The 27,016-nt window shown below is 42.0% G+C and overlaps 1 protein-coding gene across 10 annotated transcripts in view; it reads right to left on the reverse strand.

The window, feature by feature from the left end:
* The window catches only part of fmnl2 (formin like 2), a 130,320-nt gene that overhangs the window by 33,693 nt on the left and 69,611 nt on the right, over positions 1-27,016 (reverse strand). For all 10 annotated transcript variants that reach the window (XR_208999.4, XR_001171863.3, XR_001171864.3 and 7 more), the window contains exons 2-9: positions 25,968-26,051; positions 15,973-16,053; positions 12,267-12,343; positions 9,029-9,112; positions 7,645-7,797; positions 4,266-4,374; positions 3,266-3,342; positions 1,968-2,061 (exon numbers count right to left, since the gene is read on the reverse strand). Coding sequence is in view for 7 of the 10 variants with exons in the window: in XM_012970868.3 (XP_012826322.1) it covers positions 1,968-2,061; positions 3,266-3,342; positions 4,266-4,374; positions 7,645-7,797; positions 9,029-9,112; positions 12,267-12,343; positions 15,973-16,053; positions 25,968-26,051 (759 nt within the window). In the remaining 3 variants the exon portion in view is untranslated. The remainder of the gene's footprint in view (positions 1-1,967; positions 2,062-3,265; positions 3,343-4,265; positions 4,375-7,644; positions 7,798-9,028; positions 9,113-12,266; positions 12,344-15,972; positions 16,054-25,967; positions 26,052-27,016) is intronic.

Below are 27,016 nucleotides of genomic sequence, written 5' to 3' on the forward strand. Positions count from 1 at the left end.
AATTTCCCAACGTAAAAAGCCCTGTATCCTTAGAGAGGATCTGCCTCTGATCTGTAACAGGATGACAACTGTTAGCAGCAAATCCCAAAAATCCCCAATGTATTTTAAGTGCGGTTACTATGGAGATAGCAGTTGTTTCAAGCAAACGGCTTAATTAAGATATAAAGGGAAGCAGCCAATGGCAGGTAAGCGTTTCTTTGCCTTTAGCCGACGACGGCTAATAAAAAATAGACGGGGTATTAGATTGAAATCAGCGCTGCCCAGAAGCATTTGACTTATTTCTTTATAAAATCATAAATCTACCGCCTGAGTTATATCACATTTTTTACCCACAGATATAGATTTGTTTTAATAATATTTAAATACTGATATATCTATAGGCATGGGATCTGTTATCTGGAAATCCATTATCCAGGCATGGAAGCCCATTGTCCTGAAACGGATTCTGGTGTACTTGTATTTCTAAATGACACTGTTACACAGCAAATAATTCCCTCTGCCATTTAAAATGTTATTCTTGAACCAACAAATGTATTTGTAGCTGTAATATTGGTGTGTAGGCGCCATCTCAGTGCATTGTGCCTGAGTCTGAGCTTTCAGCCAGCGCTACACATTAGAACTGCTTTCAGCTAACCTATTGTTTCTCCTACTCCCATGTAACTGGAGGAGTCCCAAGCCGGACTTGGATTTCTTACTATTGAGTGCTATTCTGATACCTACTGGGAGCTGCTATCTTGCTCCCTTCCCATTGCTCTGCTGATCGGCTGCTGGGGGTGAGGGGGGGGGGTGATATCACTCCAACTTGCAGCAGTAAAGTGTGACTGAAGTTTATCAGAGCACAAGTCACATGACTGTGGCACCCTGGGAAATGAAGAATATGGCTAGTCCCATGTGAAATTTCAAAATCAAATATAAAATAATCTGTTTGTGTTTTTGAAAAACAGATTACAATGCAGGATTCTGCTGGAGAAGCTCTATTAACTGATGGGTTTTGAAAAATCATGTTTTGCCATGACCATTTTCATAAAAATATACTTTTTCAGTATTATGTGCCACTGAGTATTCCTAAATAGAAAATTGCCATTTGAAGAACCGGGTCTAGTAACCAATAGCAACAAGTAACATTTACTGATTATATGTTTGAAGCAAACATCTGATTGGTTGCAATGAGCACTATGCATGATGGGTGGTTCCGAATAACCTTTCCTTTATATTTGCGTATGCACAATTTTCAGATCCAGCCTTGTAATAATGTTTGTGCTTAAAGCTTAGAAAGAAAATTCCCTCTTGCTACTGCTGACTTTAACAAGAATTTTAAACGGCAACTGATGAAATCAGAACCTGGGATAAGGAGCCAACTGGGAGCTGGATCAGGAATCAGGCAGCTGTCAAAATGGCTTACTTCTGGGCTTCATGTCCCAGCTTGGCTGCCTTATACTGCCTGCCTTTAGCCTTGTCAGGCAGAAACATCACTTATATATTTAATTAAATGTATTTTGGTTAAAAATAAATTCTAAATTTAGTATCTGTGTGTATTTAGTTTATGTATGGAAACGTTCTTGTCAAAAGCTGGGCAGGCTCTAGGTGTCAAGTCTCAATGATGATGAAAAAATGAGAATATAAATCCCAGCTAGCATGTTATAGATCCCCTTTAAATGTACCCCCATTTGTATTGGCCAAGAATTAAGTGCCCAGTAGTTGCATTGTAGTAAGTATTTTCTGTTTATTTCCCAGAGTTCCGCATTGTGGTGAGGAAGAACGCGCACATCAAAGCAAGCTTTGAAGACAACTTCAAAACACGAGTCCCAGCCTCCAAGGCTAAAGAATAATTATCAGTTGCTTCCATCGCCAAGCTTTCTCTGCAATCTGCGTCTATAGCGGAAGAAATGGATCTGGACCAGAGCCAGGGGGAGTTACAGTCACGATGCAGTCATAATTGATAAGATGAAATGAAACAACAGCCCTACCTCCTTGAAGTTATCAAATGCTGATAAGATGATTTCGTGTCCTCCGCGGACAAGGCAAACTGCTGCTAACAGTTCTAGTACAAGTGCTTTTGTTCTGTCGGAAAAGGGAAAGTCAACAATCAGTCGCAGAAAGACAACACCCTTGATCACTCTTTCCTTAATATCACTGCCAAAATGTGCATTTGTTTTCTATAATTCCCAAACAGGCATGTGTATGGGGGCAGCTTGGGGTGCAAAATGGAGGAGGAGGTGCTAACAGACTTGATCTGTCTACCATAGGAAGGAAGGAAGGAAGGAAAAAGGGAAGGCAGGAAGGGACAAATTACAAAAAGTGGGACAGAAGGGCAATTTAAACTGGAAGACACAAAAGGGATGGACTACAATTGTCTAGGAGTGATGGGAGGTGGGAAGAAAAGAAGGAAGTGCAAATTAAAATAAGGAAAATATGAAAAAAAATATAAAGGAAGTGAGGTGGCCATACACGGGCCGATTCTAGCTACCTTAGACCGATTCGGCAGCTTATCGGCCCGTGTATTGGCACTAATGGCAGGCTTGTCTGACCGACATCTGGCCTGAAATTGGCCAGATCTCGATCGGGCAGGTTTGATTTTTAGTAGGATCGGGGATTGCTTTGGCTCGTTGATGCGGTCCCCGAACCAATGGACACCTATACACATCGTTCTAATTCAATCGTTTGGCCCCAGGGCCAAACCACCGAATTAGCCCGATATCGTCCACCTGTAGGAAGGGATATCGGGAGAAGCTCCACTCATTGGCGACCTCGCCAAGCAAGCAGATCTTAGCATGTATGGCCACCTTAAGGGAATGGGAAGGCAATAAGGAAAATAAGTAAAAATGGAAAAGATGGAAAAAGTACAAAAACAAAATAATGCAGTAAAACATGGAAATTAAAATAGTAAAAAAGAAAGGGAAGAGTAAAGCAACAAGTAGTAAAGTAGAAAGGAAGTTATACCTGAGCAAGATGGAAGAAAAGAAGTCCAAATGGCAAGGAATGAAGGGAGTGAAGTACATACAGAAAGCAGGAAGAAAGGAATGTGGGGCATACAAAGAAAAGAAAAATATTCTGCCGTACCCCAACTGCCATACCCTAACTGCCATACCACTGTCCCTTTTCTCTCTCTCCAATATCTGCCACTGCCTCCAAGTTCCTGCCTGCACACCCCCATATGCCCCCCACTTTAGTTATGCTTTCCATCCATGGCTGATAATATAAACTCTATATCCCAGGCAACAGCACCCCCAATCCCCATTCTCAGACCCCCGACCACCATTCTTACCTGGGATTCTTATTATTTAAACTTAGTGCAATTTCATTGACGGCATGCAGGTGAGACATGACCATGTTGAATCCGTACTACAGAGAGAGAGGGGAGAAAATCATAATCCACAGTCACTTCTGTATTTCATAAACTCATTTGTTATTGGAGCTTTATTAAAGTGATGTCACAGTGAAGGGAGATAGGAGGCTGGATTCTGATTGGAGGGTACTCTTGCACTGGGCAGTCAGCCCTGGAGAACTAGGGAAAGATTTTATTGAATAGTGTTGCTTTAAGAATCCGCCCTGGAGTAAAGTTGCCAGCATGCTTTAACCCTTCATGATATAATTATTTAGCATGTTGGGAACTGTAGTCCAGAAACAATTGCACAGAAAAGTGCTGTAGGTTCTGTAAAATCACAGTAACTCGTGCATCGGCGCTGCAATGTCTGGGTGCACTGGGGACACTGGGAGAATAAATACATTTGTGCAGTAAGGGGACACGGATTTCTAATGAGCATTGTTGCTCCTCCTCCAGGTTCACAGAAGGCATGGGAAATCGTAAGAGCAAATGTTATGGCACATAATGCATATATTGTTACATGTTGTACCAATCCCATGGCTGCACTGCCGCTCATAAATGTGCCATTGTTATTGTGAAAATGTCATACGGACCCTTCCCTTTCCCTAGTTCTACATTGTGACATCAATATGGGCACATTCTGCGGCAAATGAATGGAGCGGCACAGCAGACAAACTCTCTCTTAGCATAAACCTTATATTGTCCTTCCTCTGTGTTAGCCAAGGCCCCCAAAAATAAACAGAAAGGGCAAGTTATCCTAAGGGAAAAGTATCTATTCTATAAGACTATGCACCAAAAGTGAATATCCATCCAGCCACCCTAAATAATCACCAAGCTGGGCTTTCAGGTGTATCTAGGCATTCCACCCAAGCTTCACCCGAAAGGGCCCTGCCTCCCAGGGGGCCCAAACGTTAGGAACCATTGCTGCTACATGACTAACCTGGTAGTTCATGATGGCCCGCAAACACATGATGCAAACGTGAACGTCATCTTTTTTACTCACTAATCTTGAGTTTTTAAGCGTCCGCCTGCTTGGCAGAGTATTATACCTGAAACAGAAGAGGAGCAGCATCTGAGAGTTACTATAATTATATATATTAAAAGGTCAGGAATGGTGCACACAGAAAACTCCAGGTACTGCCTAGGTGCATGGTTAACATAACATAATTAGTAAGCACAAATAAACCGCACTCACAGGACTTGTATGAAGCAAAAAAAATGGTATTTAGTTCAACGTTTCGGCTTAGAAACGTTGAATTAAACGTCCTGAAGATGGCTTGAGCCTAAGTCGAAATGTTGAATTAAACACCATTTTTTTGCTTCATACAAGTCCTGTGAGTGCGGGTTTTATACAGTATATATATATATATAGTAGGTGAAAATGGATCGCATCACACAGGACTTATAGAAAAAATATAGATTTTATTTGGGTGAAAAGCAAAAAACTGACGTTTCGGCTACAACAGTAGCCTTTCTCAAAGTTACACGTAAGCAAACCAAACAGAACTTAAATACACTGTATCGTATACGTCATGGTTGCACGTCACTATGTAGTTTCCCGCCACTTTGTGTATTTAAGTTCTGTTTGGTTTGCTTACGTGTAACTTTGAGAAAGGCTACTGTTGTAGCCGAAACGTCAGTTTTTTGCTTTTCACCCAAATAAAATCTATATTTTTTCTATAAGTCCTGTGTGATGCGATCCATTTTCACCTACTGTCTACGCTAATGAGGACTGCACCCAGGCAATCGGTAACCATCTATTTCGTGAGTGCTGTGAGTGAGTGCTGTACATTTTGAACTGTTCAAAATGTTCATATGGACCAGCACTTCTTCCCTTGTGAATCAATATCTTTTATTTAGTATACCTGTGTATCCAACGTTTCGCCTTTATCAAGGAAAAATCAGTTTAGCGAATATTTTTTCTGCCACCAAAGGCGTAACATGGACACAGAGTCCCGGCACCAGAGATTATGTAAGACCATATTGAGTGCGGCCATTGTTAACTTTTAAAGGCAAACTAAACATTTTACATACAAACACACACACATATTATACAGCGACAGCATCCAGTTCTGATACCAAGTAAACAGGTATTAAAGATTAGTTACAAGATCTCTTTAAACCAACCTGGAGTATTTTGCAGACAAATTACAGAGAATTAGGGTCTTCCTCAGACTAATATCATCCACCCACTTGTCACTCAGTCAAACCCATTGGCCTTAAGTTCCCAGGGAGATTTATTGGCCGTGAATAGACTCCGGCAATCAATTGGGGCTGTCAGTGCAGCGCCTCTATAGATCACACAGCACTTAGACACAGCTATTGATTATTCACTTATACAACGAGGAGAAATGGGCTTATTTGCACAAGCCGCCGTCCTTTTATATAGCGCATATATATCACTGGGTTTGCTGTAAGTCATTAATCAGCCTTATATTCAGGTAAAACGGAATCAGGACAATTTAGCAACATTGCGCCAACCGCCCAGGCTGAGATCCAGGCCACAAATCCATTGTGGACATAATCAGCATGAAGGGCTTATAAAAGAGGCAGCCAAGGGGTTTGCATACAAGCCCAGCTCCCAAACGGAGGGGGGACATTATGTAATTCAAGGATATCCAACTTAAATAGAAGAATCTTCTAGCTTTTCAACCTATACATATAAGTGGGAGGTGCCATATCACATGATTCACAAGGGATAATGTCACAGCCAATGAGAGAGGTTGGCATGTAGGTGTTCTTTTTTTAAGATGGACCCCCACAACAGACTAGAGGGATTAATTTACTATGAACCAAGTTAGGGGACAGATAGTGGGCAAGTTGGGGGGGGGGGGGGCAACTAAATGCTGGCCCCCAACTACCCCTCATGAATACAGTTTTGCCAAAGGAAGGCAGAGCTATATTCATGGGGCGTGCTGGTTACCCACAAAGAAGCAGGAATTGTGGGTTGTGAGTAAGACTTGCAGATACGTTCATGGGTCACTGGGTCTACCGGTTGCAAGTTGGGTCACAAGTCTAGATATAAGCTAATTTTATTTATTTATTTTATTATTTATTTTATGTATTTATTTATTTTCCAACCTCTGGTTTTGTCACTTACGGCTTGTGGTAATGTCACTTTTGGTTTCTTGGTGGCTAGTGGGTCAGGTTGCGGATAAGGCAGTTGGGTCCAATCGGGAAGCAGGACCAAGCTGATAAAAATGGCAGATTGTGGGACTGCGATGCAGGTTTCAGAAACTGGACTATTGTCTCAGATACATGCCACAATATATAAGAAAAAAAGTGCAGGGGCAAGATGCAAGGGTTTGCCACTGTAAATATTCCCTTAGGTTTGCAGTATCCCGTTATCTACATTAGAGCTAGCTGCTTCCACTGCGGTGGGCAGAAGACGTTAGCCCCACCATGATATTATTGTTAACAATGTAGGAACAGTAACTAGCTACCAACAGGTACTGCAATATAGACATCTATATACAGTATTTATTATACAGGTACAGGACCCAATGCTCAGGACCAAGGGCATTCCAGATAAGGGGTCTTTCTGTAATTTGGATCTTCATACCTTACACTTATACCGTACACTAAAAAATTAATAAACCATTAAATAAACCCAATAGGGTTGTTTTGCCTTCAATAAGGGGTAATTATATCTTAGTTGGGATCAAGTACAGTTACTGTTTTATTATTACAGAGAAAAGGGAATCATTTAACCATTAAATAAACCCAATAGGGCTGTTCTGCCCCCAATAAGGGGTAATTATATCTTAGTTGGGATCAAGTACAGGTACTGTTTTATTATTACAGAGAAAAGGGAATCATTTAACCATGAAATAAACCCAATAGGGCTGTTCTGCCCCCAATAAGGGGTAATTATATCTTAGTTGGGATCAAGTACAGGTACTGTTTTATTATTACAGAGAAAAGGGAATCATTTAACCATTAAATAAACCCAATAGGGCTGTTCTGCCCCCAATAAGGGGTAATTATATCTTAGTTGGGATCAAGTACAGGTACTGTTTTATTATTACAGAGAAAAGGGAATCATTTAACCATGAAATAAACCCAATAGGGCTGTTCTGCCCCCAATAAGGGGTAATTATATCTTAGTTGGGATCAAGTACAGGTACTGTTTTATTATTACAGAGAAAAAAAAAATCTAAATTATTTGATTAAAATGGAGTGTATGTGAGACAGGCTTTCCGTATTTCTGAGCTTTTTTGGATAACGGGTTTTTCGGATATTGAATCCCACACCTGTATATACACAGTACATAGATATTTTGAATAGGAAATGTCACTGTTGCCCCTCAGTGTTCATACCTTAATGTAGAATGCCGGCCGGAGCGGGTGATACTATTGCCTACGGGGGACGGTAAGTTGCTTCCCCTGTGTAAATCCTCGATGGATCGGCTCCAAGGCTTGGATTTATCAACGCTGTTTTCCACATTGTTCTCCAAACATTCAAAGTCAAATCTGAAAGGAAATAGAAAAGGCCCAGAAAGGTTTTAAACAAACCTGACCTGAACTTGCTTCCTTCCTACCGTCCAATCGCTGGGGGATTCCAGATATGAAATGATTTATGGGTATCTAGGGGTTTTAGGTTCTGGGAACAATATGTGGTGTATAAATCATCACTGTGTGTTTAGTGTATGCATCTTTATTATATATCTGGGCTTCCTCAATGGGTCATTTATAATATGGGTGCCCTTCCCACACAGGGACGCCCATTGGCTCTGAATGATGGCACTCTTAGGTGGTCATACACGTAAAGACCTGCTCGTCTGGCGAGGTCGCAGAGGTAGCGGATCTTCTCCCGATATCCCCACCTACAGTTGGGCGATATCGGGCTATTTCAGGCTAATTTGGACGTATGGCGGGTATAGGCGCAGTCGGTTCGGGGGCTGCATCAACGAGCCGATGCAGTCCTCGATCCAATTAAATTTTTAAACCTGCCCAATCAATATCTGCCCAATTTCAGGCCAGATATCGGTTGGGCAGGCCCGTCGTTAAGGTCCCCATACACGGTAAGATCCGCTCGCTTGGCGAGATCACCAAGCGAGCGGATCTTCCCCCGATATCCCCACCTACGGGTGGGCGATATCGGGGAGCTTGAAGTTAAAAAACGACCGGATTATGTAGGCGGCAATGGGGCAGTCGGTTCGGGGACCGCATCAACGAGCCGATGCAGCCCCCGATCCGACTGAATCTTTTAACCTGGCCGATCGATATCTGGCCAATTTCAGGCCAGATATCGGTCGGCCAGCCCGCTCGTTTCTGCCCCTACACGGGCAGATAAGCTGCCGAGTTGGTCTAAGGGACAGATATCGGCAGCTAGAATTGGCCTGTGTATAGGGACCTTACTCCTTACTTAACACTAGAGGTGCCACTGAGCCTACAAGGGCAATAAAAAAGAAGAAGCACTAACAAGTTAGTACCGACTCACACAACCTGCCCTGCTCCTTCAACAATTCAAATATAATATTTGCCATGGTAGGCAAGTGTATATTGAGTTAGAATGCAAGTGCAGTCCCCAGCAGGAATTCCCGATTTCATTTCTCACATTTTTTTTCCCGCTAAACCATCACACATTTTTTACAAGCCTGACGAAGCCCAAAAAACTCCCCATTTCCCATAGAGAATGCCAGCCAAACTTTGTTTCCAGGTTTTCTTCCCCTTTAATATACCTGAGATACTTTCAACTTACGTGACAGCATACTGGGCAAATGAAAGATATTCTACTAAGACATCCAGGCCTTTGTTTTCTTCATTCAGGAATTCTCTCACCCACCTGCCAAACAGGAGAAGGACACTTACTGCCATTGCACGAATATAACATTTAGAAATCATGGGGCACAGTTTGCTTACAGTGGTATGAGTCTTGACTTGATCCAGGGATGGAGATTCAGTGGGGTGGGGTTTGGCTTAAGTGGGGTTAAAAAAAATTTGAGTTTGAAAATATGACTTTGCCTAGGACAACTCCTATCAACTTCTCTATCAATTCGCAAAATCGTAAATACCCTTTCTATTACTACCTGTAGGGGCACATTCATTAACGTACGATTGGGTCCGATTACAAAATATTTGTAGTTTTTCTAACTTTTAGAACTGTTCGTACTGTTTACAATATTAACGTTAAAAAATAAGTTTTTTTCGGGATACGTTCATCATTGCACGAAAAAATCGTACTTTGCGCAATGTTAACGAAAGTTTCGGAATTCATTCAAGCTTCGGTATCGTGACTATCTTTTGGCCAGGTTGGAGCTGCAGAGTGCCATTGAGCCCTATGGGAGACTTTCCTTGGGCCGGGTTGGAGCTGCAGAGTGCCATTGAGCCCTATGGGAGACTTTCCTTGGGCCGGGTTGGAGCTGCAGAGTGCCATTGAGCCCTATGGGAGACTTTCCTTGGGCCGGGTTGGAGCTGCAGAGTGCCATTGAGTCCTATGGGAGACTTTCCTTGGGCCGGGTTGGAGCTGCAGAGTGCCATTGAGCCCTATGGGAGACTTTCCTTGGGCCGGGTTGGAGCTGCAGAGTGCCATTGAGCCCTATGGGAGACTTTCCTTGGGCCGGGTTGGAGCTGCAGAGTGCCAGTGAGCCCTATGGGAGACTTTCCTTGGGCCGGGTTGGAGCTGCAGAGTGCCATTGAGCCCTATGGGAGACTTTCCTTGCTCCGGGTTGGAGCTGCAGAGTGCCATTGAGCCCTATGGGAGGCTTCCCTTGGGCCAGGTTGGAGCTGCAGAGTGCCATTGAGCCCTATGGGAGGCTTCCCTTGGGCCAGGTTGGGGCTGCAGAGTGCCATTGAGCCCTATGGGAGACTTTCCTTGGGCCAGGTTGGGGCTGCAGAGTGCCATTGAGCCCTATGGGAGACTTTCCTTGGGCCGGGTTGGGGGTGCAGAGTGCCAATGAGTCCTATGGGAAGCTTCCAAAATCATCCATTGAAGTTTCAAAGTCAGAAAGTGTTTTGCGCTGTTTACGATCGATGGGATACTATAATTTTGTGATTTTCGGATCGCTATCGTAAACGATCGTTTCAATACGGAAATTTCGAAACTCCGTAATTATGAAATCTTCGCATTCAAACGAACGGGATTTTCGTAACATTTGTGATCATCAGAAATGATCGGATTTCGTGATTCGGATTCGTACATTAGTGAATCGGCCCCTTAGAGTAATACCTTATGTGAAGAAAAAATCTGAATTCAGATCCATAATGCATAGCACCACGTTAGGTAAAAAAAAACTTTTAACTGACGAAAGGTCCAAAATAAAAAGCCCAGACTAAATGATGTGGTTGTATTAAAAATAGAGCCTTACAAGAAGACGTGGTTTTTCCGTTCTCCACTCAATTCCCAGTGTTTAGGTTTATTGGACGGCAGTGACCCGTGGGCAGAATGAGGCTGTAGTAGGTATTTGAGGAAAAGAGCATAAAAAAAGGCTGATCTCACCGATCTGGCTACATAAAAGGGGTGTTTATATGCCCAATAAAAACCTAATAGGTATAATTATTACATATATTTCCAATGAAAAATAGAGCTTTGAGAAAATGCTTGTGGTTACATGTAATAGGCTGGTTCAAAGTACATTGAACTGCAAATAATCTCAGCCTTAACTCCTTTTATATATATTTAAGCTGTCCATATACGTACTGCTAAAATCGGTTTTGTATAATTTTTGGACCACATGTGGACTCCGAATTATCGGTCCAATAATTTTCATACCATGGCGATCAGTTGTTTAGTTGATCAGACATGTTCGAAAATTTCAGTTTGCTAATGACCTTATGCTTAGGTGATCCCAGCCGCATTGCACTCAACAATCAATAGCCCCGGGGCAAGCAACTTATTTCTGCTGGGGTTTTACCAACATCATCCAAAAAGCTCCCACAGATGGTCAGAAAGTTCTGTCTTGGTGGGCTCACCCAGTCTAAACTTGTTCCTCCAGTTACAATTCCATTGAGATATCATACAGATTATCAGATTTGAGTAAGCAATGTTTAAAACGTATTTTCTAGCTAAGGAATAACTAATTGGAGACTCCAAACCCATCTCATATTTGTTTTTTATTACAGGGTGAATAAAAATAAACTCTAGGCTGTGTGCACGGTCAAAAGGCTCAAGTCATCCATAACGAGCTAAAATACAAACTTGGTTTTGGTTGACCAGAGATAAAAAGTTCTAAGATATGTGTTGATGGTTTAAACAGAGACAAGGTAACATGGAAAGCATACAGACAGTTTCTTCTTAACTAGGATTTTTCTACTGCAGACCTCGGATAGACCTTAGAAAACTGTATCTACTAGAAAATGGATGTTTCTATGTTCCTTAGGCCATTCTAAAAGGTTTATGGTAGCACTATGCAAAGGACAGTACATCTAAAAAGTGTAGGGCATACCCAAAACCTTTGGGGCAGATCAGGTATGTATAGGGGTAATGGACATGACTAGGGTAGATTAGATGGGTTGTCATAACACACATTGCCTTAAAATGGTTGTTTATAGGATTGTGCAAAGCCACAATGTCCAGCAAACTGATTGCACCCATGCATTTGACAAGTGGACTCCTGTTCACAAACTGTAAGGCTGCCCCACTATGCTAACATTAGTGGCTGGGAGGGCCCAGAGAGCAGACCAGCTTGGGTGAGATTTGGGGAGAATATTTACTGTCCTAGATACTCTTGAGAGTTCAACTTTTAGGTCATTAGGGTGAGATTTGGTCTTTTGCTGTCCTAGATATTCTTGGAGCCAAGGCTGAATAGCCAATACAGTATTGATTGCAGCTATCTGTAACCTTGTTGTGAGCTAAAGGGGGACTGACCAAATTTTGGACCTCAAAGGTAGGGGCTTCAACAGAATTGCATTAAACATCCCTGCAATAAAAGCTTAGGAACTCTGTTCCTCTGGTGGACGCAGAGATTTCCAACCTAAAGTACTCCGTCAGCAATCCTTACCCTATGTGGTTTGTTCTTAGAGAGATTTCCAGTTCTCGTAAAACTTGTGTGGATTCTTGTACCCGTCTCCTAAATTTCTGAGGAGAAAAAAGAAGGAAATAACAAAGTTATAAAATCCTATACCAAAGGCAGACTCATAATGAGGAGCTACCATGTCTTACACATTATCTCCAAAGGTTTCAAATAAACCAATGCACCATGGCATACTAAGAACCTCAGAGAGTTAGCCAGAAGGTAACATGGAGAAACATGAACCCCAAAAAGTACATTTACTCATATAAATACAGCAATGAATGAGTTTCTATAGTGAGAATTTATTTACCAAGGCCTCCTTTGGAACCCTTGCATCTTACTAACCATTTAATGGCTTCTATTCTACTGCCCCCATTCCTAACAATATAATGTACCCCCTATTAGGGGAATGTAAGACTTCCATAAAACCCCACGCATGTGCTCCCCAGCTTTCCAGAGAAAGGCCCAAATTTTATTACAGATATAAGACAACTCTCCAATAAGGACCTTGCCTGCCAGTGGCACCTACAAATTTAGGCACGGGGTTGGACTGGGGTGTTCAAGTCCCACTGGGGCTGTTACCCAAGGGGCCCCCCGCCACAACTAGGCAGTGGCTTGAATGCAAAACTGGAATATGAATAGGTGGATGACTGCATGGAAAGAAAAATAGTAAAAAGTAACAAAAACAATAAAACTCTAGCCCCAATAGTTTTTCGGTTGCTGGGGTCACTGCCCCTTATTCGAAAGCAGAAAAGAGTCAAAAGTGGAAGGCAAAAAATGCTGTACATTTAGAATCTGTCCTGGATATTGAGGCTGTGTGACTGAACTGGTGTCTACAACTCCCACCATTATTGATGTAATGCTTAAGAATATCTTGTAGTATGGAGAGATTTGTAGTCCATTGATATTAAGTGAACCCATGTGTGTGTGGCTTATGGAAGGCTTATGTCCCCTTTAAGACTATTAATAAGCTCAATAAGGATCTTGGAAAAATGGAAAAAAAGAGCTGACCAAATTCCTTCAATATACAACGATACTGTTCCACACGGATTTTAAAATCTATGCGTTTCTGAAGCAAAAGAGAACAAATAATTGATGGGGGGGTTGTCATGCAGCCAACTTTCCCTTTTTAGGCATAGAAGCAGCGCAAATGAGATGGAACGTATGAGAGTTCCAGCCCAACGTTACACGCTTGCGGTACAGCTTGGGAACAGGAACTTTCTATTATTGGGGAAAATTATATGGTCACGGAGTTTTGTCACGTTATGATCCAAAAATGGCTTTCTCCTCTCCAAGAAACAAGTTTGTTGAATATTTGGGAAAACAGTTTGTATAAAAGGGGGGCAAGTTTGCTCAGGCAACTTTTATTACAGTAATAAGGGCAAACAGCTGTTTGTTTGCTATGGGTAACTGGACCCGGGACTATGGTATTTACTCCATGTGTAACAATCTACTACGGACAAGCAAAACTGAGAAGTTAAACCTGCATTTGGGAGGCTTTTTGCCTTCCTCCGGATCAGACAAGGACAGGGACTGGGTGACCAAAGAGTTGAACTTGAAGTGTTTTCGATAATACAAGTATGGGACCCATTATCCAGAATGCTCAGGACCTGGGGTTTTCCGGATAAGGGATCTTTCCATAATTCGGATCCCCTACCTTAAGTCTGCTAATAAAATTATTTAAACAGTAATTAAACTCAATAGGATTGTTTTGGCTCCAATAAGGATTAATTATATCTTAGTTGGGATCAAGTACAGGTACTGTTTTATTATTACAGAGAAAAGGGAATCATTTAACCATTAAATAAACCCAATAGGGCTGTTCTGCCCCAATAAGGGGTAATTATATCTTAGTTGGGATCAAGTACAGGTACTGTTTTATTATTACAGAGAAAAGGGAATCATTTAACCATTAAATAAACCCAATAGGGCTGTTCTGCCCCCAATAAGGGGTAATTATATCTTAGTTGGGATCAAGTACAGGTACTGTTTTATTATTACAGAGAAAAGGGAATCATTTAACCATTAAATAAACCCAATAGGATTGTTCTGCCCCCAATAATGGGTAATTATATCTTAGTTGGGATCAAGTACAGGTACTGTTTTATTATTACAGAGAAAAGGGAATCATTTAACCATTAAATAAACCCAATAGGGCTGTTTTGCCCCCAATAAGGGGTACTTATATCTTAGTTGGGATCAAGTACAAGGAACGGTTTAATTATAACAGAGAAAAAGAAATTCCGTAATTCGGAACTTTCTGGATAATGGGTTTCCGGATAAGGGGTCCGATACCTGTAATAAATAAGTTCTCTTTCATCAGCTTATGAAAACTATTTTGTGCCACTGACTTTACATTGACAACCTGGACCTCATCTTCTCAAACTTCTGCTGGGGATTGTAGTTTGGACATCCCAAGGGTAAAAAAAAAGTCAAAAAACCTGAATAAAGTGGCGGAGAGACAGTAACATAAGCCAAACGTATAGCACAAGAAGGCATGGATTGTTGGAACAGACAGAATGACAGAAGCGCTCAGGAATATGATCCATCTTGGGTTCTTTCCTTTGTCCAAAAAAGGCTGCAAAAGCCATCAGCGCAGGATATGAGTCCATCTGGGCTGCCGAGTGCTAATAATTATCCATGTTACTCGCAATAAAACAGTATTCCAAGACGTTACTCCTGCCAAGACTTGTCTCCTTCTGCTACAGACTTCAGGTCGGCCGTTGGGGCACTCCAAATAGTTTTTGTTATAAATCACGTTTCCTATTTCTCGGATGCTTTTGTACATTTCTTGGATTTTAGACAGTGCCAACTTTTCCTTCCAATAAATTCCATCCGCTGCTCTGTCTGCCTGTGTCTCTCATACTCTCACTTTCTCATCCTTGTCTTTTCCTCTCTCATATATCTCTTGTATCATCGCTCTCTCATTATCTCTCTATCACTCTTTCTCACATCCTTTTCTCAGTGTTGCCCTCTTTCATTATCAGGGCAGAAGGGTGATATCAATATCAGAAGTATAATTGTTACTGAATATACAGCAGTTGGTTTCTTTTTATGGAATCTACGCCTTCCTAAATCTTCATTATTCTCTGCCTATGCTCATTGTCCCTCAACCTCTACTAGGGTTGCCACCTGTCCGATATTTCACCGGTGGCCGGGGCTGGTATTACATATTTACCAGCAATGTACTTCCCTGTAAATCTGTATGAACTAGGTAATCCCCCCCTCGGCCCCCCTCCAATACTCCCCATTTTTCCCATGATGGCTCCTATACTCACCAAATCACCTGCCAATTCCTTGCTTGATGACATGCTCTGGCCCCTTTAACAACACAATACACCCCCTCAATGTCACAACGCCTCCCTTCAGCGCAATGGTCTGCCCCCTTGTGGACATGCCTCCAGCCAGGCTGATATATTTATGCTAAAAAGGTGGCAACCCTAACCTCTACCCTCTCTTTGCCTCTCATCCTCTCATTCTCACTCAATATCTTCCTCCATTATCCCCTCTGTCTCCCACATTCTTCCTCTACTCCCATTCTTTTTTCTTCCCCTGTTTTTATATTTAACAGAAATTCATTTTCTATCTATTCTGGGCAATATTCTAGAATACTTTCTAAGAGGCACCAAAAGCCTCTCCACTACTGGGTTAGGAAGTAATGAAAAGCCCCGAGGGGCAGGAAAGAAATTCTTACCTTTCTTGGTACTGCCGGATCAAGATAACCTTTAAGCTTCTGAATATATGTGTGGGGGGGATTTTTCACTTGAAATCTTTCCTAAAGATAACAAATAAAAAAAAAGCATTTTTATAAACATGTTTCAATGAATGCTTTTATACAACTCCGCGGTGACTTCATACTTTACAATATTATATACATCTAAAATGAGTCAAGGCTCTTGTGCACTATACTTTTACAATAAACACAAGCCATGAATATGTGTGATGTGCTTCCACCATTAATGTGGATAATGTTTGTGTTAATATGGGTGTGGTTTAAAGTGGGTGTGGTTTAAAAAAGAAATTGCCCAAAACTGACTTTCCTTATTGGCCCTTAACCACATAGGCTAGAAAAATTCCGGCCCTTGGTACCACATAAGTTTGACAGCACTGTCTTATAGTATCCTTATATTTTACAACAGGGGGTACATAATTCACTATATATTTCTGTGCATAATATGAAAGTTACATTATGGCAGTGTTTTATGAGAAATCAGTGTGACAAATCCTTTATTCCTCCCTATGGCGGGGGGCAGGGTTGAACAGATAGAGAATACATTCTGCATTCAGACTATACATGGTACAATATAGTGACTCTATAGACTCCAGCTGTTTATTTAAAGCCACATGAGCGTGTCAGACAGTCTCTGTTTGCGCAATGTTTATTCGGATCCCACGTTCTGGCAATTAGCACGATGATATAAAGTACGGCGGCTACATGCAAAGGCCAACCTGTCACTCTAGACGAGAGCATTTTCCATTCAGGTCTGTGCTGTGATTTTAACTATAATCTCATCTTGGGAAAAAAAGAAAGTATAATAAATTTGTCCAAAGGTTATGAACGTCACACGGTTGGATTGCCTCATTCGTGCCGGCGCTGTCAGCCATAACGCAGGCTCTGCAACGCCAGCAGGGAGATGGCTATTGAGACTGACAAGAGCGGCGGGTCTGTTTTATTGTTGTAACCTTTATTTTAGAGTGGCCCCAAGGCAGGAGGGACACACAAATACAGTTCTGATGAAATGAAAGAAAATGTTATTTTGAGCCGTGCCTCCTCACCTTGCATACCCCCACCCCAGCTTGTTGGTTTGTGCCACAAGGGCTCGGATTAGGGGTGGGTGACATAAGAGGTATGTGCTTAGCGCCCCTATCACCACCATACCCTAAGCACCCTACATTTTAAGAAGGGCTGTCTGGGTCAAAACTGGCTTCCCGCTTTTCCAAATTAGCAAATCCAGACAGGACTATCCTTGATGGACACAATTATCGGCCAGTCGGTGGTTGCCATGTTATCGCCTCAGTCCTGCCCCCAATGTTACCTGCCCCGTGACATCACTGTCCGCCCCCCCATGCCCATAGTGCCAGAAGACGAAAGGTGGCAACCCCATATGTGATTAACCTAGGCCAGTGAACCCCAACCAGTGGCTCAGGGGCAACATGTTGCTCCCCCAACACCTTGGATGTTGCTCTCAGTGCCCCCAAACCTGATAGTTATTTTTGAATTCCTGACTTGGGGGCAAGTTTTGGTTGAATAAAAACAAGATTTACTCCCAAATAAAGCCCCCTGTAAGCTGATAGGGTGCATAGAGGCCCCTAATAGCCAATCTTAGCCCTTATTTGGCTCCTCCATGAACTTTTATGGTGCTTGTGTTGCTCCCCAAGTCTTTTTACATTTGATTGTGGCTCACGAGTAAGAAAGGTTGGGGATCACTAACCTAGAGTAAAGGGAGAAGAGGAGGAAAAGAACTGGGGAAGATTACTGATTCCAACAAAACAAGCAAATATTTGATCCTTTGAGATGATAGAGGGAGGGATAGAATTCTTAATCCCCTAGCAACAACGCCAGAATAACGCATTTTCGGCGCTGGCATTGCCTACAGACTATGCCTAAAATGCGTCAGGAGAAGCCTATCCAATGGTTTCCTGCATGAAAGGAGAAGTGAGGACACGGGAAGCCGAGTAACAGGGGAAGTGGGAGAACAAACACTGTGAGATAAATATATCAATACCGGGAAGTGTTTGATTTCAGTCTCCAGTAAGCTGATCAGGGAAGGTGAAGCCAAAGGGAACACCCAGGGGATTGTGGTTTCTCTGAGAATGAACTCAGTTAAAGGGCATCTAAACCCACAGAAATAAATCAAGGTAAATATTTTGAGCACTTCTGCTGTTTATATTCATTTTCTGTTTTTAGTGGATTCTGAGATAATACCAGGCTTTTAGCTCAGTAGCTCTGGACATGCAATCGTCCCATGAATGCAGATCTGCCTGTGATCAGCAGTGCTTTATTTATAAGGGACAGTTGGGGAAAGTGCCCCACCCCTTACCTGTTCCCTAGCACCATCATTCAGACATACAGGCTGGGGAGCAGCAGGGGATGCTGGTCTCAATAAGTACTTGCTAAGGGCGCTTCTGCTTGGTGCTCCTGCACTGTTGGGACAGGGGCAATGAGGCCTCTGAAAGAGCCTGAGCCTGGTATTAGCAGTCTAAAACTGCTCATATCTCAAAATCTACTAAAAAAAATTAGAAAATAAATATAAATTGCAAAACTGACACGTGGAGACAGATTTACTAGAAGGAAGAAACTGCGGAAAACCAAATTTTTCGACTTGTTCCACTATAACCATAACTTTTTCATATAGTCGCTCAAAAGCCAGCGTCAGAAAAACCCTAAAATTTAAAGCAAAGAACGATCTTCCAGTTGTACAAGGGACCTCTGCCATTGACTTTTACATGATCTTAACACATTTAGGCTTGAGTATTTTTTCGACAAAAGTCCACAAAAAATTGTGGCAGGAACTTTGGGCGCTCCACTCCCACTCCTGACTGCAGCCACAAGGGAAAGTAGGGGGTACGTGATGCACGTGGGAAAGGGGTGAAGGTTGGTTGTGAAGTTCTCAACTGAGGTGGAGGTAGGGTTGACACCTATCCAGTTCCCAATTCCCAATTTAGAAAACTGGGAAGGATTCTCGAAGGCTGACGCGACGATTAGACAATTGCTGATTGCTGCGTCATAGCCCCGCCCCCTTAATGTGCGATGTCACTGCCCCACACAGTGATGTAACGCTCCACCCCCATGTAGGAGAGGTGGCAACCCTAGGGTGGCTGCCCCGGTGGGTCCTGGACACCCTAATCTGACACTGGTAGAGTTTACAATCTAATGTCCCTACCAGATTCACACGCACTAGGGTCAGTTTTATAAGGAGCCAATCAACCTGCCTGTATGTTTTTGGAGTGGGGGGATCAGGGGTCAGAAGTAGCCTCACAAACACAAGGAGAACAGTACCCACTGCACCCCAGAGCACCCTTACTGGTTAGGAACAGTTTGCTAGCTAAGCCATATGGCAGCTCTAATCCATAATTTCTGGGACAGTAAATGCCCTATGCACACAGTAAGCTTTGGCCAGACATTCTCATGTTTATTCAAGGGGAAAATAAACTGCAAAACCCTCATTTATACAAAGGAAATATTCCCTTTTTACCAGAATCCCAGTTATTCTCAGACTAAACAAAAGCTTTATATGTTGATGGTGCAAAAGGGAATATAATGCAAGTTGCCTGTAATTGATTTATACAGCGCTTTGTTATACGGCAATATTAATATTATCCTTAATTTATACAGCGCTCTGTTATACGGCAATATTAATAGTATCCTTTGTTTATAAAGAGCTCTGTTATATAGCAATATTAATACAGGTATGGGATCCCTTATCCGGAAACCTGTTATCCAGAAAGTTCCAAATTACAGAATACCCATTTCCCATAGACTCCATTAAAAGCAAATAATTCTAATTTTTAAAAATGATTCCCTTTTCTCTGTAATAATAAAACCGTACCTGTACTTGATCCCAACTAAGATATAATGACCCCTTATTGGGGGCAGAACAGCCCTATTGGGTTTATTTAATGGTTAAATGATTCCCTTTTCTCTGTAATAATAAAACAGTACCTGTACTTGATCCCAACTAAGATATAATTACCCCTTATTGGGGGCAGAACAGCCCTATTGGGTTTATTTCATGGTTAAATGATTCCCTTTTCTCTGTAATAATAAAACAGTACCTGTACTTGATCCCAACTAAGATATAATTACCCCTTATTGGGGGCAGAACAGCCCTATTGGGTTTATTTCATGGTTAAATGATTCCCTTTTCTCTGTAATAATAAAACAGTACCTGTACTTGATCCCAACTAAGATATAATTACCCCTTATTGGGGCAGAACAGCCCTATTGGGTTTATTTAATGGTTAAATGATTCCCTTTTCTCTGTAATAATAAAACAGTACCTGTACTTGATCCCAACTAAGATATAATTACCCCTTATTGGAGGCAAAACAGTCCTATTGGGTTTATTTAATATTTAAATGATTTTTAGCAGACTTATGGTAGGGAGATCCAAATTATGGAAAGATCCCTTATGCGGAAAACCCCAGGTCCCGAGCATTCTGGATAACGAGTCCCATACCTATATTATCCTTTGTTTATACAGTGCTCTGTTATACAGCAATATTAATATTATCTTTTGTTTATACAGAGCTCTATTATACGGCAATATTAATATTATGCTTTGTTTATACAGGGCTCTGTTAAATGGCAATATTAATATTATCCTTTGTTTATACAGAGCTCTATTATACGGCAATATTAATATTATCCTTTGTTTATACAGAGCTCTATTATACGGCAATATTAATATTATGCTTTGTTTATACAGAGCTCTGTTATACGGCAATAGATTTATTCTACTGTTTCCTTCCATGAATTTCATTTGTATTGAGATATAACAGCAGTTTACTAGGATTCCTAAAGAAACAAAAGGACAAATGTAGGGATATCCCCTTACAGGCCTTGCAGGCCTAGCAAGGAATGGTGCTTTATTTCTACCCCTCGGACCACCACCGAGTATCTCCAGCAATAATATATTATAAATTAAAAAATGTCTTTTTCATTTATTTTGCTTTATCTTGGCAGCTCCGCGCGGCTGTGAACTTGGGTTTCAGGATCTATCCGCCTGTCTTAGAACTGATAAACGAGCTTTCATGTCCGGAACCCAAAAAAATATTCAATTTGCTCCTGCCAAATTGGATTTGTAATTGTGCCAGGCCCGGCTTTCCAGGGAGGCCGATCCTAGAATAAACAGGATATTACTGCCGCTGCGCATTTTCATATCGGAGTATGCAGGTCGGCCATAGAGCGCACAGACAGGGGATAAAAATAAATTGTGGCCTTTTTGGCTGAGGTTTCAATCTGCCCACGCTTACCCCCATTAAAAAAAAACTGAAAAAGTGCGTCTGGACCTCAAATTACATTAAATCGAGGGAGAATCAACTGCCTTTCAAAATGACTGAACTGCTCGTTAAGCTCTGACAGCTGCAATTGCAATCAGGGGGAGCGCTGGGGTCTTTAGCTCAGGGCCAAAGTGAAAGGGGACACTGATCAGCAAATTCATCCTAATAAAGGCACTTTTCTACCCAAAACTTACTTACTACTGAATGCTGAATGATGGGTAAGTATATATAGCCTAGAACAAATGTTTTAAAGGGAAAATAAATCACCGCTCTATCACTTTTTAACCAGTAGGGCTGTCTACTACTCTGGTCCTGGCTGGAAGCGGGGGCACTGCTGCCATGAATTCGGAAGCTCGCCTCAGATGAAAGCGCCATTTAAGTTACCAGGAGCGGCAAAAAGCCGCTCCTGGTAACATTAAGAGCCAAATTTCTGTTTTTAACCATGGTCAAGTTAAAAGGATTGAGGAGATCGCCTCATACGTAAGTCAAAGGGATTCTGGGAACAAATTCCTTAAGGCTCTTAGAAAATTCCCATTTACATGGGTTTATCCTATAGGCTAAAGCTGACCCACTGGGTTTTTAAAGCAAAAGCCAGGATAATAGCTGATTAGATTCCTAACTACATTGGGAATGAATCCCAAACTTCTAAAAAAAAATCCCATGTACATGGGTTTATCCTATAGGCTAAAGCTTACCCACTGGGTTTAAAGCAGAAGCCATGACAATGGCAGCGTCAATGCTGTGCCCTCTCTTTACTACCTCCCAACCATCCCCAAATTAGAAAATGCACACTTTGATGGGTGAAAAAGGCCGCAGCCAGTTTATTAACAAACCAATAATGAATACTTCATTCACCATAACATAACATACCATAACATTTCAACATCATCAAATAACTTAATAACATAATAACCCTAAGCCACTGAAGGCTGCAATTAAGTGGGGGCTATCCTCGCCCCCAGCCACCCTCGGGTCCCTGAGGTTAGCCATCCCCTTTAATCTGGCCACCACACCCCCCGCTGGCCATCGGCCAATGGCCCAAACTCCCTAGCCTCAGGCCCAACCTTCCGCCTCTAACCTAGCTGCGACTAACTCTTCGCTTAACCTTCCTCAAGCCCAATCTCACTGCTCCCTCTTTATTTAGGGAGGGAGGGCGGGAGCTTTCCAGGTAAAATGGTGCCTTCCCTCCTGTGCCATCCCCCATTCAAGGCTGACCCACGCTCCCTTGGCCAATCAGCTTACACCTGCCTTTTTCTCTGCCCTGCAACAGCAAATCTTTTCCCGGGCTTTTCCTCACCCTGTCATGGCCCCCTCCCCTCGACCCGTTCCTTGCTCAGTACTGGGGCCCCTGGATAATAGCTGATCAGATTCCCAACTACAGACCCATTTCACCTCTTGGGGCTCATCAGTGTAGTTCTCTCCTATTCATATTCTTATCTCTCATTCAAAACAACTGCCTGGTTGCTAAGGTAAACAAAACCCTAGCAACCAGATAGCTGCTGAAGTTCCAAACTGGAGAGCTGCTGAAGAGAAAACTAAATAACGGAAAAACTCAAAAACTCAAAAACTAAAACCAAATGCAAATTGGTATATCAATGGCTATGCCATATTGAAGTTTATTTTTAAAGTTAACCCTTTAACTGCTCAATGGCAGCCATCTGCCCAGATTCTATAATACGGGTATGGGACCCGTTATCCAGAATGTTCGGGACCTGGGGTTTTCCGGATAAGGGATCTTTCCATAATTTGAATCTCCATAACTTAAGTCTGCTAAACATCATTTAAATCTTGAATAAACCCAGTAGGCTTGTTTTGCCTCCAATAAGTGGTAATTATATCTTAGTTGGGATCAAGTTCAGGTACTGTTTTATTATTACAGAGAAAAGGGGATAATTTAACCATTAAATAAACCCAATAGGGCTGTTCTGCCCCCAATAAGGGGTAATTATATCTTAGCTGGGATCAAGTACGGGTACTGTTTTATTATTACAGAGAAAAGGGAATCATTTAACCATGAAATAAACCCAATAGGGCTGTTCTGCCCCCAATAAGGGGTAATTATATCTTAGTTGGGATCAAGTACAGGTACTGTTTTATTATTACAGAGAAAAGGGGATAATTTAACCATTAAATAAACCCAATAGGGCTGTTCTGCCCCCAATAAGGGGTAATTATATCTTAGCTGGGATCAAGTACGGGTACTGTTTTATTATTACAGAGAAAAGGGAATCATTTAACCATGAAATAAACCCAATAGGGCTGTTCTGCCCCCAATAAGGGGTAATTATATCTTAGCTGGGATCAAGTACGGGTACTGTTTTATTATTACAGAGAAAAGGGAATCATTTAACCATGAAATAAACCCAATAGGGCTGTATAACTAATTATATCTTAGTTGGGATCAAGTACAGGTACTGTTTTATTATTACAAAGAAAAAGGAAATCCTTTATAAAAATTATAATTATTTGCTTATAATGGAGTCTATGGGCCATGGCCTTTCCGTAATTCAGAACTTAATAACGGGTTTCTGGATAAGGGATCCCATACCTGTACTCAGCTTAGTTGCCCTTTAATGTTATACTTTATTTTTCTTCTAAAACAATTTAAATACTAGATACTATTTTATAAATGAAATAAATTAGAAGCATCCCCCCATTTAGATTCACAGACCACGCCGGCCCAGTGCCCCTCGCGCACAATGGCAGTTCACACACGTACTGTACATTGGCTCTGCTATTGCCAAGAGGCTATTTGGGGACACAAAGAAGAAAATGGAAATTGTTGCGGATAAATGTCAGGCTGAGGGGAAGAGCGGTTGATCTGATTTGGTTATTTTGGAACACACAGCAGAGCAGATACCCTGTGGGTCAGATAGAAGCACAGAAGCAATGAAGGGATAGTGCCAATATCTCAGCACAAAAAGTCACTTTTCCCCACAGTTACATCAGGCCCAAGGCATGTGTGTCCATCAGGGGGGTGATAACAAGGGGCAGCTGCTACAATGGACATTGGGCTGTTTAAATTCATACTCTTAAAGGGGCAGTTCACCTTTAAAATTAGCTTTTAATATGATGTAGACATTGATATTCTGAGACAATTTGCAATTGGTCTTCATTGTTTTACTTTTAAATGGTTATTGAGTTTATTAGCTTCTGGTCCAGCAGTTCTCCATTTGTTATTTTAGCAGCTATCTGGTTGCTAGGGTCTTACTTACCCTAGAAACCAGGCAGTGGTTTAAACGAGAGATGGGGATATGAATAGCAGAGGGCCTGCATAGAAAGATAAGTAATAAGTAACAATAATAATACATTTGTAGCCTTACAAAGCAATGGTTTGTGGCTGCCGGGGTCAGTGACCCCCATTTGAAAGCTGGAAAGTGTCAGAAGAGAAAGGCAAATAATTCAAAAACTATAAAAAATGAAAATCGATTGCACAGTAGCTAGGAATAGGTAATTCTATGACAAAAGTTAACTTAAAGGTGAACCACCCCTTTAAAAATGTCATTTCCTACTGCTATTTGTGTGGGATAGGGGTAACCTGTCATGGGGTCTGTTATCCATGGCATCTCGTCTCTCTGAGCAAAACTTTTCTTGCCTTCTGGGGGGGACCCACAGCCCCCTGAGCCCCCTGTTCCAACATGCAGGCCCAATGCTAACTGACCTAATGAAGGCCAGAAGAGGAATATTATAAAATAAAGGAAAACTATACCCCCAGAATGAATACTTAACCAACAGATAGTTTTTATATCATATTAAGCGGCCTATTAAAGAATCAGTATGACTTTTTGTCACATGAACACGGAAGTCCAACATTTTTGCCGCTTCCTTATCCTAATTTACACATGCAAATTCGGATTCAGCCGAATCTTTCAGGGTTCGGCCGAATCATAAAATAGTGGATTCGGTGCATCCCGACATGTTATCAAGGGAGCATCAGGCACGGATTCTTAAAGTAACACTCGGTAGTAGCCCTTTCTTTGTATGTCATCTAGTTTGGAGGAATTCCTAGCAACAAACATCTAAACTGCACTTTATCAACCCTTCTACACTCTACACTCTAGTAGTGATAACAATTGCTATCAAAAGTAGTATTTGCCTGTCCTCTTCTGCACTGCTGGTTCTGACTTTGTAAACAATATAGCAGATATCAGCCATCGGCCAGCCAAGACTCCTTTTCCCACAAAGCCTTGCACATGACATGACTGTCCCCTTCTGCACTGCTGGTTCTGACTCTGTAAACAATATAGCAGAAATCAGCCATCGGCCAGCCAAGACTCCTTTTCCCACAATGCCGTGCACATGACATGACTGTCCCCTTCTGCACTGCTGGTTCTGACTCTGTTAACAATATAGCAGAAATCAGCCATGGGCCAGCCAAGACTCCTTTTCCCACAATGCCTTGCACATGACATGACTGTCCCCTTCTGCACTGCTGGTTCTGACTCTATAAACAATATAGCAGAAATCAGCCATGGGCCAGCCAAGACTCCTTTTCCCACAATGCCTTGCACATGACATGACTGTCCCCTTCTGCACTGCTGGTTCTGACTCTATAAACAATATAGCAGAAATCAGCCATCGGCCAGCCAAAACTCCTTTTCCCACAATGCCTTGCACATGACTCTGAACGTTTCAACCATTTACAAAAACAATCAGGCAGGTTAAGTGTCCGTGTAGCACTTTTACCTGGTCACAGATGAGTTCCCACTTCTTCTCATTGTCGTACTGGCGGAGTAACCTGGCTTTGTCAGGGGGCAGGTTCATTGCATTCTGTTGGAAGAAAAAAAACATTTGTGTTATGCCCTGGAAGTATCAATATTGCTGCCATTTATTATAGGAAATGTGCCAGTATAAAGGCTATAGTGACAGGATATATTTCTAAGGCACCAATATTCCCTTAGTAAGGGGACGTGAGTGACAAGCTGTGAATAGAGGAGGCAGCGACGGCCCTGCAGTCTGCCCTATGAAATAATAAGGGATAAGATATAATTCTGTTTGAGGACCAGTCAAAAGGGATTAGCCTCAGGGGGCAAATTGCTGGAAATAATTGGATTACACAGCAGATTTTCACCATCAGAGTGTCCTGGTTATCATACTCAGAAAGGCCTGTTGGTTGGGTTGATCTGCTCGCTGTCGCCAGTCCCTGCCGTCACTGTGTTTTAAAGCTGAAAACCAGGATATTTGGGCCACTGGTCATAGAATATTTAGCGCCAATCTCCATAGACTCCACTATCAATGGAACCTAAATAATTCAAATGAAAGATGCACCCACCTTTATCATGACATGGCAGCTGTACCCTCCATTCGCCCTATCCTAGGTCTATTTTACTATACAAAATAGCCCCAGGCTTACAGAAGTAGCTCTTAAGCTGGCCTACACTTTAACATCTGCCCAAATCAGCCACCCATGCACTACTGGATTATAATGAGGGCCTACTGAGACAAATAGGTGTCAATATACCAATGGAATTTTTATGGGGACCCCATAGAGAGGCCAATAAGATGCCAACTCAATATGGAGCGGCCAAGGCAACAGCTTATATCAGCCCATGTATAACCACAACCATTAGTTTGAGTAGAAACATGACAGTGCTGGGGTGGTTAACAACATATATACAAATGGATATCCCTCCTAAAACATATTCCATTCCTTAATGGTTAGGTGTAGGACAAGGCAAGGTTTTAATTATAGAGCACCATAAAAGCACCATAAAATCTCCCAGTGGGCCCCTGCA

Source organism: Xenopus tropicalis, chromosome 9 (assembly GCF_000004195.4).
Source record: "Xenopus tropicalis strain Nigerian chromosome 9, UCB_Xtro_10.0, whole genome shotgun sequence".
Taxonomy (NCBI): domain Eukaryota; kingdom Metazoa; phylum Chordata; class Amphibia; order Anura; family Pipidae; genus Xenopus; species Xenopus tropicalis.